Source organism: Carcharodon carcharias, chromosome 9, assembly GCF_017639515.1.
Source record: "Carcharodon carcharias isolate sCarCar2 chromosome 9, sCarCar2.pri, whole genome shotgun sequence".
Classification (NCBI taxonomy): Eukaryota; Metazoa; Chordata; class Chondrichthyes; order Lamniformes; family Lamnidae; genus Carcharodon; species Carcharodon carcharias.
Genome location: NC_054475.1, coordinates 172008607 through 172024720, shown reverse-complemented (window position 1 = coordinate 172024720; position 16114 = coordinate 172008607). Strand labels below are relative to the sequence as shown.

The following is a 16114-nucleotide window of genomic DNA, read 5'->3' as shown; positions in this document are numbered from 1 at the left end:
ATAAGGCAGTCACCAGGGAATTAGTAGAGGAAGTCAACTGGCATAGACAACCAAAAATGCAAAACTTTCTTAATGTTCCTGCCTCATAAGGGTAAGCATATTGTTACTCAATACAATAAGCAGATTGTTACTGTAATACTTTATTTCATCCATTCAGGAGATGTGAACATCGCTGGATTGCCCATCCCTACTTGCCCTTGAGAAGGTGGTGTTGAGCTGCCACTTTGAACAGCAGCAGTCCATGTGGTGTAGGTACACTCACAGTGCTGTTAGAAAGAGAGTTCAAAGATTTTGACCCAGTAACAGCGAAGGAACGGTAATGTAGTTCCAAGTCAGGATAGTATGTGGCTTATTTAAATAGTGAGAGATTGCAGAGCTCTGAGATTCAGAGGGATTTGGGTGCTCTAGTGCATGAATCACAAAAGGTTAGTATCTAAGTATGGCAGGTAATTAGGAAAGCTAATAGAATGTTATCATTTATTGTGAGGGGAATTGATTACAAAAGTAGGGAGGTTATGCTTCAGTTAATACAGGGCATTGGTGAGACCACATAAGCAGTATTATGTACAGTACTGGTCTCCTTATTTAAAGAAAGATGTAAATGTGTTAGAAGCAGTTCGATTCGATTCGTAAGATGCAATTCGATTCACTCCACGTGATATCAAGAAACAGCTGAAGGCACTGGATACTGCAAAAGGCTATGGGCCCTGACAATATTCCGGCAATATTACTGACGACTTGTGCTCCAGAACTAGCTGCACCCCTAGCCAAGCTGTTCCAGTACAGCTACAACACTGGCATCTCCCCGGCTATGTGGAAAATTGTCCTGACGCAAAAAGCAGGACAAATCTAACCTGGCCAATTACTGCCCCATCAGTCTACTCTCAATCATCAGTAAAGTAATGGAAGAGGTCATCAACAGTGCGATCAAGCAGCGCTCGCTTCGCAATAACCTGCTCACTGATGCCCAGTTTGGGTTCCGCCAGGGCTACTCAGCTCCTGACTTCATTATCTTCTTGGATCAAACATGGACAAAAAAGCTGAACTCTTGGTGAGGTGAGAGTGACTGCCCTTGACATCAAAGGCAGCATTTGACCGAGTGTGGCATCAAGGAGCCCTAGCAAAACTGAAGTCAGTGGGAATCGGGGAAAACTCTCGGCTGGTTGGAGTCATACCTAGCACGAAGGAAGATGGCTGTGGTTGTTGGGAGGTCAGTTATCTCAATTCCAGGACATCACCCTAGGCCCAACTATCTTCAGCTGCTTCATCAATGACCATTATAAGGTTAGGAGTGGGGATGTTCACTGATGATTGCACAATGTTCAGCACCCTTTGCAACTCCTCAGATACTGAAGCAGTCCATGTCCAAATGAAGCAAGACCTGGACAACATCCAGGCTTGGGCTGACAAGTGGTAAGTAACATTCGTGTCACACAAGTGTCAGGCAATGACCGTTTCCAAGAAGAGAGAATCCAACCTTTGCCCCTTGATGTTCAATGGCATTATCATCACTGAATCACTATCAACATCCTGGGTGATACCGTTGACCAGAAAATGAACTGGACTAGCTATGTCAATATTGTGGCTACAAGAGCAGGTCAGAGGCTAGGAATCGTGCGACGAGTAACTCACCTCCTGATGCCCCAAAGCCTGTCCACCATCCAAAAGGCACAAGTCAGGAGTGTGAAGGAATATTCTCCACTTGCCTGGATGAGTGCAGCTCCCACAACATTCAAGAAGTTTCATACTGTCCAGGACAAAGCAGCCTGATTGATTGGCACCACATCCACAAACATTCACTCCCTCCACCTCCAATGGACAGTAACAGCAGTGTGTGTATCATTTGCAAGATGCACTGCAGGAATTCACCAAGGCTGCTCAGCACCTTCGAAGCCCACGACCACTACCATCTAGAAGGACAAGGGCGGCAGATAGATGGGAACACCAACACTTGCAAGTTCGCCTCCACTCACCATCCTGACTTGGAAATATATTGCAGTTCCTTCACTCGCTGGTCAAAATCCTGGAGCTCCCTTCCTAACAGCACTGTGGGTGTACCTATACCACAGGGACTGCAGTGGTTCAAGAAGGCAGCTCCCCACCACCTTCACAAGAGCAACTAGGGATGGGCAATAAATGCTGGCCCAGCCAGTGAAGTCCACATCCTGTTGACGAATGAAAAAAAAGTTCAGAGGTTTACTGGACTAATACCAGGAATGGGTGAGTTGTCTTATGAGGAAAGGCTGGGCAGGTTAGGCTCCCTACTTGGTAGACCCACAAGTAAACACCTTCCAGGCAACCATCTCCTATAGATGTTTAATTATAAAAATCCAGTTATATTACCCAAGGCAAACTGCTGGAGCTTTAATAAAGGCATACCACACACCCTCTTAAATCTCTTCCATTCTACTGTGGAAAATCGAGATTTTTTTTCAGCCCAAGACTTTTCTGGCTTGGCTGGATGGCTGACTCAAACTGCATCTTTCTCCCAGCCTAGAGCTGTTTCCAGGAGATCTTCCTCATAACTAAATGCCAACCCCCCAAGCTCTCCACAGTAACTCTTAATTCCCCCCCCCCTCCCTTTCATCTCAGATACTATTGTTCTCACACCTCTTTGAAATTAAAATCTTTCTTGTTTCTATTTTGTCTCTGCTTTTGGATCAATAAAAATGTAATATGCCCTCTTCTGTTTACCCATGGAACTCTTGTAAGATGCAAAAATATTTCTTGCTACCTCTGCCTTCCCTTTGATATTCAAACGAACCCTCAACTTATCTAAAAATGCAAATGTTAGATCCCACCTATTCACTTGTACCTCAAGCCCACCATGATATTTCATTACAAATGCACACCTAAAGCTTCTATTCTTTAATGTCTTAACCTCCAAGACAGCTTGTCTCGAGTAACCTTTCCCCAGCTTAATTATATAATTTACACACACACACACACACACAAATACTACACAGCACTCCACAGAATAACACAACATTCTCCAAAGAAATTTAAAAGGAACATCCATTCTCGCACCACCGCTGACCCACAGTGGCAGCATCACCTTCCAAACCCATGACCCCTACCGCCTAGAAGATCAAAGACGGCAGCCATGTGGGAACATTACCACCTACAAGTTCCCCGCCAAGTCACAGCATTTTGGTTGACGTCTCACCTGAAAGCTGCCACCTCTGATAGTGCAGTGCTATCGCTAAATTGATTCCTGGAATGAGAGGGTTGTCCGATGATGTGAATTGTAAATTGGGCCTATACCCTCTGGAATTTAGAAGAATGAGGTGACCTCATTGAAACATATGATTCAGAATGGACTAGACAGAATAGATGCTGAGAGTTTGCCTCCCCGGGCTAGGGCATTCACAAGGGCACAGCATCAGATAAGTGGTCAGACGTATAGGACTAAGATGAGAAATTTCTTCACTAAAATGTTTGTGAATCTTTGGAATTCTGTATCCCAGAGGGTTGTGGATGCTCTTTCAATGAATACATTTAAGGCTGCGATAGATTTTTGGTGTCTCGGGATCGAGGATTACAGGGAGCGGCGAGAAAGTGGAGTTAGGGCTGAGGATCAACTGTGATCGTATTGAGTGGTGGGACAGGCAGGAGTGGTGTAGGGAGAGTATTCCAAAGCTTAGGGCCCAGCAAACTGAAGGTATGATCATCAAAGGTGGGACATTTAAAATTGGGGATGCTCAAGAGGCCAGGATTAGAGGAGCATGGATATCTCGGAGGGTTGTGGGGCTAGAGGAGATGCGAACATGTGAACAAGGAGCAGGAGTAGGTAATTTGATCCCTCGAGCCTCCATTTAATAAGGTCATCGTTGATCTGATAGTAAGCTCAAATCTGCATCTCGCCTGCCCCTGATAACCTACCACCCCCTTGCTTACCAAGAATCTATCCGTCTCTGCCTTAAAAATATTCAAATACTTTGCTTCCGCCACCTCTTCAGGAAGAGTTCAAAGACTCGTGACCCTCTGAGAGAAAAAATTTTGCCTCATCTCTGTTTTAAATGGGTGACCCCTTATTTTTAAACAGTAACCCCTAGTTCTAGATCCTACCGCAAGAGGAAACATCCTCTTCACATCCACCCTGTCAAGACCCCTCAGGATCTTATATATTTCAATCAAGTCGCCTCTTACTCTTCTAAACTCCAGCGGATACAAACCCAATCTGTCCAACTTTTCCTCAAGATAACCCACCTATTCCAGGTATTAATCTGGTGAACCTTCTCTGAACTGCTTCCAATGCACTTACATCCTTCCTTAAATAAGGTGACCAATACTATACACAGTTCTCCAAATGTGGTCTCACTCGTGCTTTGTATAACTGAAGCATAACCTCCCTACTTTTGTATTCAATTCCCCTTGCAATAAATGAAAACATTCTATTAGCTTTCCTAATTATTTGCTGTACCTGCACATTAGCCTTTTGTGATTCATGCACTCAGACACCCAGATCCTTCTGAATCTCCGAGCTCTGCAATCTCTCACCATTTAGACAATATACTTCACTTTTATTCTTCCTGTCAAAGTGAACAAATTTCAAATTTTCCCACATTATACTCCATTTGCCAGCTCTTTGCCCACTCACAATCTATCTATATCTGTTTGTAGCCTCTTTATGTCCTTTTCACAATTTACTTTCCTACCTATCTTTGTGTCATCAGCAAATTTGGCAACCATCCCTTCATCCAAGTCATTATATAAATTGTAAACAGTTAAGGTCCCAGCACTGATCCCTGTGATACACAATTACATGAATAGGAAGGGATTTAAAAACAAGGATGAGAATTTAAAAATCAAGATATTCCTTGACCGGAAGTATAGGTCAGCGAGTATTGGGGTGACTGGAGAATGGGACTTGGTGTCAGTTTTTTTTATTTTTTCAGTGGATATGGACGTCACAGCATTTATTGTCCTAGTCAGAGTTAAGACACGGTCAGCAGGGTTTTCAATGACATCAAATTTATGGAGTAGAATGTGGCAGACCAGCCAGGAGTGTTGTGATAGTCGAGTCTAGAGGATGTGACTGAGGATTTGAGCAGCAGATTAGCTGTGGCAGAGGCGAAGTCAGGCAATGCTACGGAGGTGGAAATAAATGCTCTCTATGATGGCACAAATATGAAGTTGGAAGGTCATCTGGGATCATATGTGACACCAAAGTTGTGAACAGACTGACCTAATCTCAGACTTGCCAGGGAAAAGGATAGAGTTGGTAACTAGGGAATGAAGCCAATTGGAGGAAATATCTGCTCATCCAGTACTGGATATTGGATAAGCAGTCTGATAATGTAGCAACAGTGGAGGAGTCAAGACATGTGCTGATGAGGTAGCACTAAGAATTGTCAGGGTACATGTGAAAACTAATACTGTGGCTTTGGATGATGTCGCTAAAGGGTAGCATGCAGATGAGATATAAAAGTGGGTCAATGATAGATTCTTGGGGGGGGGGCACAAGACGTAATAAAGAGAAGCCTTTGCAACTTCAGATGTTATATGGTGACAGCGTATCACATTCTATTTTGGTTTGAGTCAAGTTGCTCAGTGCTGACTTCTCTTGTAGTATTAGTGTTGGGATTGGGTTGGGTTGCTCAGTGCTGGCCTCTCTGGTTGTATTAGTGTTGGGATTGGGCTGAGTTCTGGTCACCAAATTATAGGAAGGATTTGATTGCACTGGAAGGGGTGCAGAGGAGATTCATCAGGATGTTGCCTGGGATGAAACATTTAAGTTATGAAGAGAGGTTGGATAGACTTGGGTTGTTTTCGATGGAGCAGAGAAGACTGAGGAGCGACCTGATCGAGGTGTACAAGATTGAGGGGCATGGACAGGATGGATAAGGAGCAGCTGTTCCCCTTAGTTAAAGGATCAGTCAAGAGGGGGCATAAATTCAAGATGAGGGGCAGGAGGTTTAGGGGGGAATGTGAGGAAAAACCTTTTTACCCAGAGGGTGGTGATGGTCTGGAGTGCACTGCCTGGGAGGGTGGTGGAGGTAGATTGCCTCACATCCTTTAAAAAAGTACCTGGAAGAGCACTTGGCACGTCATAACATTCAAGGCTATGGGCCAAGTGCTGGTAAATGGGATTAGGTAGGTAGGTCAGGTGTTTCTCACGTGTTGGTACAGACTTGATGGTCCAAAGGGCCTCTTCTGCACTGTGATTATGAGTAGTTCAGTGCTGGCCTCTCTGGTTATATTAGTGTTGGGGTTGGGTTGAGTTACTCATTGCTGGCCCCTCAGATTGGACTAATGTTGGGGTTGGGTTGAGTTGCTCAGTGCTGGCCTCTGATTGTATTAGCGTTGGGTTGGGTTGAAACATAGAAAAAAGGAGCAGGAGTAGGTCTTTCAACTCTGCCCTGCCATGCATTATGATCATGGTTGGTCCACTATCACAATGCCATACTCCTGTTCTCTCCACATATCCCTTGATGCCTTTAGAGTCCAGAAATCTATCTATTTCCTTCTTAAATATAGTCAGTGACTTGGCCTCCACAGCCTCTGCGGTAGAGAGTTCCACAGGTTCACCACCCTCTGAGTGAAGGAGTTTCTCCTCATCTCAGTCCTAAATGGTCTACCCCGTATCCTGAGATTGTGACCCCTTGTTTTAAACCCCCCAGCCAGATGAAACATCCCTGCACCCAATCTGTCCATCCCTGCCAGAATTTTATATGTTTCAATAAGATTCCCCCCCATTCATATCTCCAGTGAATACAGGCCTAGACATCCCAATCTCCCCTCATACGACAATCCTGCCATCCCAGGTGAACCTTCACTGCACTTCCTCTATGGCAAGTATATCCTTTCTTGGGTAAGGAGACCAAAACTGCACATTGTATTCCAGGTGTGGTCTCACCAAGGCTCTGTACAGCTGCAGTAAGAGCTCCTTGCTCCTGTATTCATGTCCTCTCACAATGAAGGCCAACATACCATTTCCCTTCTTAACTGCTTGCTGCACTTGCATGCTTGCTTTCAGTGATTGGTGTAGAAGGATATCCAGGTCTCTTTGTACATCAACATTTCCCAATCTATTGCCGTTTAAATAATACTCTGCCATTCTGTTATTCTTACCAAAGTGGATAACTTCACACTTATTCACGTTATACTGTATCAGCCATGTATCTGCCCACTCACTCAACCTGTCTAAATCACCTTGAAGCCTCTTAACATCCTCCTCATCACTCACATTCCTGCCAAGTTTTGTGTCGTCAGCAAACTTAGAAATATTACATTGGGTTCCCTCATCCAAATCATCAAAATGAATAGCTGGGGCCCAAGCACTGATCCCTGCGGTACCCCATTAGTCACCGCCTGCCACTCCGAAAAACACCCATTTATTGCTAATCTCTGTTTCCTGTCTGCTAACCAATTCTCAATCCATGCCAATATATTACCCCCAATCCCATGTGCTTTAATTTTGCACACTAACCTCTTATGTGGGACTTTAGCAAAAGCTTTCTGAAAATCCAAATACACCTCATCCACTGGTTCTCCCTTACCTATTCTGCTAGTAACGTCCTCAAAAAACTCGTAGGTTCATCAAACCTTTTCCCTTTTATAAATCCATGTTGACTTTGTCTAATCCCATTGATATTTTCTAATTATCCTGTTATCACATCATTTATAATAGACTCTAGCATTTTCCCTATTACTGAGGTTAGGCTAACTGGTCTGTAATTCGTTGTTTTCTCTCTCCCTTTTTTAAATAGTGGGGTTACATTTACCACCCTCCAATCTGCGGGGTCTGTTCCAGAAGCTCCAGAATTTTGGAAGATGACAACCAACGCATTCACTATTTCCATGGCCACCTCCTTTAGTACCCTGGGATGTAGATTATCAGGCCCTGGGATTTATCAGTTTTACAGTTCCATTAATTTCTCCAGCACTTTTTTTAGTAATGCTAATTTCCTTCAATTCCTCCTCCTCACTACACCCTTGGTTCCCTAGGATTTCAGGGAAGTTATTTGTGTCTTCCTCCGTGAAGACAGAACTAAAATAGTTGTTTATTTGCTTTGCAATTTCCTTTTTTTCTATAATAAATTCTCCCATTTCAGACTGTAAGGGACTTACATTTGTCTTGATTAATCTTTTTCTTTTTATCTGCATATAGAAGCTTTTATTGTTCGCTTTTATGTTCCTTGCAAGTTTCCTCTCATACTCTACTATTCCACTCTTAATCAATCTCATGATACTCCTTTGCTGAATTCTAAACTGCTCCCAATCCTCAGGCTTGCTACTTTTTCTAGCAACTTCATATAACAGAATCACAGAATCTCTCAGTGCAGAAGAGGCCCTTCGGCCCATCAAATCTGCACCGACACGTGAGAAACACCAGACCTACCTACCTATCCTCATTTACCAGCACTTGGCCCATAGTCTTGAATGTTATGACGTGCCAAGTGCTCATCTAGGCACTTATTAAAGGATGTGAGGCAACCTGCCTCCACCACCTTCCCAGGCAGCGCATTCCAGACCGTTACCACCCTCTGGGTAAAAAAGTTTTTCCTCACATCCCCCCTAAACCTCCTGCCCCTCACCTTGAACTGTGTCCCCTTGTGACTGACCCTTCAACTAAGGGGAACAGCTGCTCCCTATCCACCCTGTCCATGCCCCTCATAATCTTGTACACCTCGATCAGGTTGCCCCTCAGTCTTCTCTGCTCCAACGAAAATAACCCAAGTCTATTCAACCTCTCTTCATAACTTAAATGTTTCATCCCAGGCAACATCCTGGTGAATCTCCTCTGCACTGCCTCCAGTGCAGTCACATCCTTCCTATAATATGGTGACCAGAACTGCACACAGTACTCCAGCTATGACCTCACCAAAGTCCTATACAACTTCAATATGACTTCCCTACTTTTGTAATTTATGCCTCAATTGATAAAGGCAAGTGTCGCATATGCCTTTTTCATCACCCCACTAACATGCCCTTCTGTCTTCAGGGATCGATGAACACGTGCCAAGATCCCTTTGTTCCTCAGAACTTCCTAGTGTCATGCTGTTCATTGAATGCTTCCTTGTCAAATTACTCCTTCCAAAGTGTATCACCACTCACTTTTCAGGGTTAAATTCCATCTGCCACTTATTTGACCATCCCTTCTATATCTTCCTGTAGCCCAAGACACTTGACCTCACTATTAATCAACCGGGCAATATTTGTGTCATCTGCAAACTTATTAATCCTACCCCCAACATAGTCATCTATGTCGTTTATATAAATGACAAATAATAGGGGACCCAGCACAGATCCCTGTGGTACTGGACACTGGCTTTCAGTCACTAAAGCATCCTTCTGTCATCACCCTCTATCTCCTACAACTAAGCCAATTTTGAATCCACCTTATCAAATTACCTTGTATCCCATGTGCATTTGCCTTCTTTATAAGGCTCCCATGTGGGACCTTGTCAAAGGCTTTGCTGAAATCCATATAATCTACATCAACTGCACTACCCTCATCTACACAGCTGGTCACCTCCTCAAAAAATTCAATCAAATTTGTTAGGCATGACCTCCCTCTGACAAAGCCATGTTGACTATCCCTGATCAAACCTTGCCTCTCCAAGTGGAGATAGATTCTCTCCATCAGGACATTGTCCAATAGTTTCCCTACCACTGACGTGAGACTCATTGGCCTGTAGTTCCCGGCTTATCTCTACAACCCTTCTTAAATAGCGGAACCACATTAGCTGTTCTCCAGTCCTCTGGTATCTCCCCCGTGGCCAGAGAGGATTTAAAAATTTGGGTCAGAGCCCCTGCGATCTCCTCTCTTGCCTCCCTCAGCAGTCTGAGACACAAATCATCCGGACCTGGAGATTTGTCCACTTTTAAGACTGCCAACACCTCCAATACCTTGTCACTCCCTATATCATTTTGCTTAAGAACCTCACAGTCTCTCTCCCCGAGTTCGATAGCTTCATCCTCATTCTCGGGTGAAGACGGATGTGAAGTATTCGTTCAACACTCCAGCGATGTCCTCTGGCTCCAGCCATAGATTGTCCCTTTGGTCCCTTATGGGCCCTACTCTTTCCCTGGTTATCCTCTTCCCATTGATATACTTATAGAATATCTTGGAATTTTCCCTACTTTTACCAGCCAGAGCTTTCTCATATCCCCTCTTTGCTCTCCTAATTGCTTTCTTAAGCTCCACCCTGCACTTTCTGTACTCCACTAATGCCTCTGCTGATTTGTTTCCCTTGTACCTGCTAAAAGCCTCTCTTTTCCTTCTCAGCATATCCTGAATATCTCTGGTCATCCATGATTCTCCGGGCTTGTTACTCCTTCCTATCACCCTAGAGGGAACATGTTGAGCCTGTACCCTTCCCATTTCCTATTTGAACGCCCCCCTCACTGCTCCTCTGTAGATTTCCCCACAAGTAGCTGTTCCCAGTCTACCTTGGCCAGATCCTGCGTTATTTTACTAAAATCCACTCTCCCCCAATCCAAAACATTTTTTTGCTATTTGTCTATTTCTTTGTCCAAAACAAGCTTAAATTGTACCATGTTATGGTCGCTATCACTAAAATGCTCTCCCACCACCACCTCAGCCACCTGTCCGGCTTTATTCCCCAGAATTAGGTCCAGCACTGCGCCATCCCTTGTTAGACCTTCTACATATTGACCTAAAAAGTCGTCCTGTACAAATTTCAAGAAATCGACTCCATCCAAGCCCTTAACACAATATCTATCCCAATTAATGTTGAGAAAGTTGAAATCACATATAGTTACCTTATTGTTATTGTTTTTACACACCTCTGCAAATTGTGCACATATTTGCTCCTCAAATTCCCGCTGACTATCTGGGGGTCTATAATAAACACCTAACAATGTGGCTGCCCCCTTTTTATTCCTAAGTTCTACCCACAAAGCTTCATTCAATGCCCCCTCCAAGATATCATCTCTCCTTCGTGCAGTAATTGACTCCGTAACTAATAATGCAATGCCTCCTCCTCTTTTACCCCCTCCCCTGTCTCGCCTGAAGATTCTATATCCTGGAATGTTGACTTGCCAATCCTGCCCCTCCTCAACCACATCTCAGTGATGGCTACTATAACACTTCTTTGGATCTAATACTATATTTAATATCTTTTCTAAGCCATGGTTGGGCAGATTTTTCTGTTGTGTTTTTGCCCCAAATGGAATGTATTACAGTTACAATGCATGTGTTCATTCCTTAAACATTAGCCATTGAATATTCACCTTCATGCCTTATAATCAAATTCCCCAAACTATTCAGCCAACGCACTCCTCATACCTTTGTCATTTCCTTTATTTAGATTTAGGACCCTAGTTTCAGATTGGACAACTTCACTTTCCATCCAAATGAGGAATTCTATCATGTTATGGTCACTATCCCCTAAAGGACACTACACAAGAAGATTATGATTAACCCCTTCTCATTGCACCAAATCGAGGATAGCCTGTTCCCAACTTGAGTTGCTCAGTGCTGAGCTCTCTGGTATGTGTTACTGTTGGGGCTGGATTGGGTTGCTCAGTGCTGGCCTCTCTGGTTGTATTAGTGTTGATGTTGGGTTGGGTTGCTCAGTGCTGCCCTCTCTGGTTATATTAGTGTTGGGATTGGGCTGAGTTGCTCAGTGCTGGCCTCTCTGGTTGTATTAGTGTTGGGGTTGGGTTGAGTTGAGTTGCTCAGTGCTGGCCTCTCTGGTTGTATTAGTGTTGGGGTTGGGTTGAGTTGCTCAGTGCTGGCCTCTCTGGTTGTATTAGTGTTGGGGTTGGGTTGAGTTGCTCAGTGCTGGCCTCTCTGGTTGTATTAGTGTTGTGATTGGGTTGGGTTGAGTTGCTCAGTGCTGGCCTCTCTGGTTGTATTAGTGTTGGGATTGGGTTGGGTTGGGTTGCTCAGTGCTGGCCTCTCTGGTTGTATTAGTGTTGGGATTGGGTTGGGTTGAGTTGCTCAGTGCTGGCCTCTCTGGTTGTATTAGTGTTGGGATTGGGTTGGGTTGGGTTGCTCAGTGCTGGCCTCTCTGGTTGTATTAGTGTTGGGATTGGGTTGAGTTGCTCAGTGCTGGCCTCTCTGGTTGTATTAGTGTTGGGATTGGGTTGGGTTGCTCAGTGTTGGCCTCTCTGGTTGTATTAGTGTTGGGATTGGGTTGGGTTGAGTTGCTCAGTGCTGGCCTCTCTGGTTGTATTAGTGTTGGGATTGGGTTGGGTTGAGTTGCTCAGTGCTGGCCTCTCTGGTTGTATTAGTGTTGGGATTGGGTTGGGTTGAGTTGCTCAGTGCTGGCCTCTCTGGTTGTATTAGTGTTGGGATTGGGTTGAGTTGCTCAGTGCTGGCCTCTCTGGTTGTATTAGTGTTGGGATTGGGTTGGGTTGAGTTGCTCAGTGCTGGCCTCTCCGGTTGTATTAGTGTTGGGATTGGGTTGAGTTGCTCAGTGCTGGCCTCTCTGGTTGTATTAGTGTTGGGATTGGGTTGGGTTGAGTTGCTCAGTGCTGGCCTCTCTGGTTTCTCTCTCTCCCTCTCCCGGTTGCTCTGCTGCTTGTTGCCGGTGTTGGGTTGCTCGCTGTCGGGTTGGGGGGGTTGCTCTTTGTCGGTTCCTGGGTACTTGGCGCTGTGGCTGCGCCAATGTTGCGCTCGGAGCTGCCGGGTTAGCGGCCGCGGGACTGGACGGTGTCGGTGGCCGGGGAGCTGCTCCTGAGCCTGGCCCGGCCCGGGCTGTGTACCGGGACCATGGAGGACATCATGACGGAGAAGAAAGCGGAGGAGAGTCACCGGCAGGACAGCGCCAACCTCCTGATCTTCATCCTCCTGCTGACCCTCACCATTCTCAGCATCTGGCTCTTCAAACATCGCCGCTTCCGCTTTCTGCATGAGACTGGGCTGGCCATGATCTACGGTAAGGACAGGACCCCCCCGTTACACCCCCACAGCACCCCCACCCCCTACACTCCCCCTCTACACCCCCCACAGCACCCCCACCCCCCACACCCCCCCTACACCCCCCACAGCACCCCCACCCCCTACACTCCCCCTCTACACCCCCCCTTACACCCCCACACACCCCCACACAGCACCCCTACACCCCCTACACCCCCCCAACCTCCCCACACCCCCCCAACCCCCCCACACCCCCCCTACACCCCCCACAGCACCCCCACCCCCCCTACACCCCCCACACACCCCCCCACAGCACCCCCACCCCCCCTACACCCCCCACACACCCCCCTACACCCCCCACAGCACCCCCACCCCCCCTACACCCCCCCACACCCCCCAAACCCCCCCTACACCCCCCTACACCCCCACACACAGCACCCCCACCCCCTACACTCCCCCTCTACACCCCCCCTTACACACCCCCACACACCCCCCCTACACCCCCCACAGCACCCCCACCCCCCCTACACCCCCTACACCCCCACCCCCCCAACCCCCCCCTACACCCCCCACAGCACCCCCACCCCCCACACCCCCACCCCCCCCAACCCCCCCCTACACCCCCCTACACCCCCCCCGTTACACCCCCACACACAGCACCCCCACCCCTACACCCCCACCCCCCCTACACCCCCCACACCCCCCCCACAGCACCCCCCCACACCCCCCCTACACCCCTACACCCCCCCCAACCTCCCCACACCCCCCCTACACCCCCCACAGCACCCCCACCCCCCCTACACCCCCTACACCCCCACCCCCCCCAACCCCCCCCTACACCCCCCTACACCCCCCTACACCCCCCCTACACCCCCCCAAACCCCCCCTACAACCCCCCCTACACCCCCACAGCACCCCCACCCCCCCCAACCCCCCCTACACCCCCCTACACCCCCTACACCCCCCCACACCCCCCAAACCCCCCCTACACCCCCCTACACCCCCACACACAGCACCCCCACCCCCTACACTCCCCCTCTACACCCCCCCTTACACACCCCCACACACCCCCCCTACACCCCCCACAGCACCCCCACACCCCACACCCCCCCTACACCCCCTACACCCCCACCCCCCCAACCCCCCCCAACCCCCCCCTACACCCCCCTACACCCCCCCTACACCCCCCCAAACCCCCCCTACACCCCCCCTACACCCCCACAGCACCCCCACCCCCCCCAACCCCCCCTACACCCCCCTACACCCCCCCGTTACACCCCCACACACAGCACCCCCACCCCCCTTACACACCCCACTACACCCCCCCTACACCCCCCACAGCACCCCCACCCCCTACACTCCCCCTCTACACCCCCCCTTACACCCCCACACACCCCCACACAGCACCCCTACACCCCCTACACCCCCCCAACCTCCCCACACCCCCCCAACCCCCCCACACCCCCCCTACACCCCCCACAGCACCTCCACCCCCCCTACACCCCCCACACACCCCCCCACAGCACCCCCACCCCCCCTACACCCCCCACACACCCCCCTACACCCCCCACAGCACCCCCACCCCCCCTACACCCCCCCACACCCCCCAAACCCCCCCTACACCCCCCTACACCCCCACACACAGCACCCCCACCCCCTACACTCCCCCTCTACACCCCCCCTTACACACCCCCACACACCCCCCCTACACCCCCCACAGCACCCCCACCCCCCACACCCCCACCCCCCCAACCCCCCCCTACACCCCCCTACACCCCCCCGTTACACCCCCACACACAGCACCCCCACCCCTACACCCCCACCCCCCCTACACCCCCCACACCCCCCCCACAGCACCCCCCCACACCCCCCCTACACCCCTACACCCCCCCCAACCTCCCCACACCCCCCTACACCCCCCACAGCACCCCCACCCCCCCTACACCCCCTACACCCCCACCCCCCCCAACCCCCCCCTACACCCCCCTACACCCCCCTACACCCCCCCTACACCCCCCCAAACCCCCCCTACACCCCCCCTACACCCCCACAGCACCCCCACCCCCCCCAACCCCCCCTACACCCCCCTACACCCCCTACACCCCCCCACACCCCCCAAACCCCCCCTACACCCCCCTACACCCCCACACACAGCACCCCCACCCCCTACACTCCCCCTCTACACCCCCCCTTACACACCCCCACACACCCCCCCTACACCCCCCACAGCACCCCCACCCCCCCTACACCCCCTACACCCCCACCCCCCCAACCCCCCCCTACACCCCCCTACACCCCCCCTACACCCCCCCAAACCCCCCCTACACCCCCCCTACACCCCCACAGCACCCCCACCCCCCCCAACCCCCCCTACACCCCCCTACACCCCCCCCGTTACACCCCCACACACAGCACCCCCACCCCCCTTACACACCCCCCTACACCCCCCCTACACCCCCCACAGCACCCCCCAACCCCCACACTCCCCCCCACCCCCCCACAGCACCCCCCAACCCCCACACACCCCCCCCACCCCCCCCACACCAACCCCACCCCCCCCACACCCCCCCCACCCCCCCCACACCCCCCCCACACCCCTACACCCCCTCACAGCACCCCCACCCCCCCCACCCCCCTTACACACCCCCCCACAGCACCCCCACACGCCTACACCCCCAACCCCCCCACACCCCCCCTACACCCACCACAGCACCCCCACCCCCCCCCTTACACAACCCCCCCACAGCAACCCTACACCCCCCCAACCCCCTACACCCCTACACCCCCCCAACCCCCCCACCCCTACACCCCTCCAACCCCCCCACACCCCCCCTACACCCCTACACCCCCTCACAGCACCCCCACCCCCCCCACCCCCCTTACACACCCCCCCACAGCACCCCCACACGCCTACACCCCCAACCCCCCCACACCCCCCCTACACCCCCCACAGCACCCCCACCCCCCCCACCCCCCTTACACACCCCCCCACAGCACCCCCACACGCCTACACCCCCACCCCCCCCACACCCCCCACAGCACCCCCCACAGCACCCCTACACCCCTACACCCCCACCCCCCCCACACCCCCCCTACACCCCCCACAGCACCCCCACCCCCCCCACCCCCCTTACACACCCCCCCACAGCACCCCCACACGCCTACACCCCCACCCCCCCCACACCCCCCCCTACACCCCCCACAGCACCCCTACACCCCTACACCCCCACCCCCCCCACACCCCCCCTTACACAACCCCCCCACAGCACCCCTACACCC

The 16114-nt window shown here is 50.6% G+C and overlaps 1 protein-coding gene across 1 annotated transcript in view; it reads left to right on the top strand.

Annotated features, from left to right (window-relative positions):
* Positions 1–12610: 12610 nt before the first annotated feature.
* slc9a6a (solute carrier family 9 member A6a) overlaps positions 12611–16114 on the top strand; it is a 103251-nt gene continuing 99747 nt past the window's right edge. Inside the window, exon 1 of the mRNA XM_041196204.1 lies at positions 12611–12854. Within this exon, the coding sequence (XP_041052138.1) occupies positions 12689–12854 (166 nt within the window). The 5' untranslated portion in view covers positions 12611–12688. The remainder of the gene's footprint in view (positions 12855–16114) is intronic.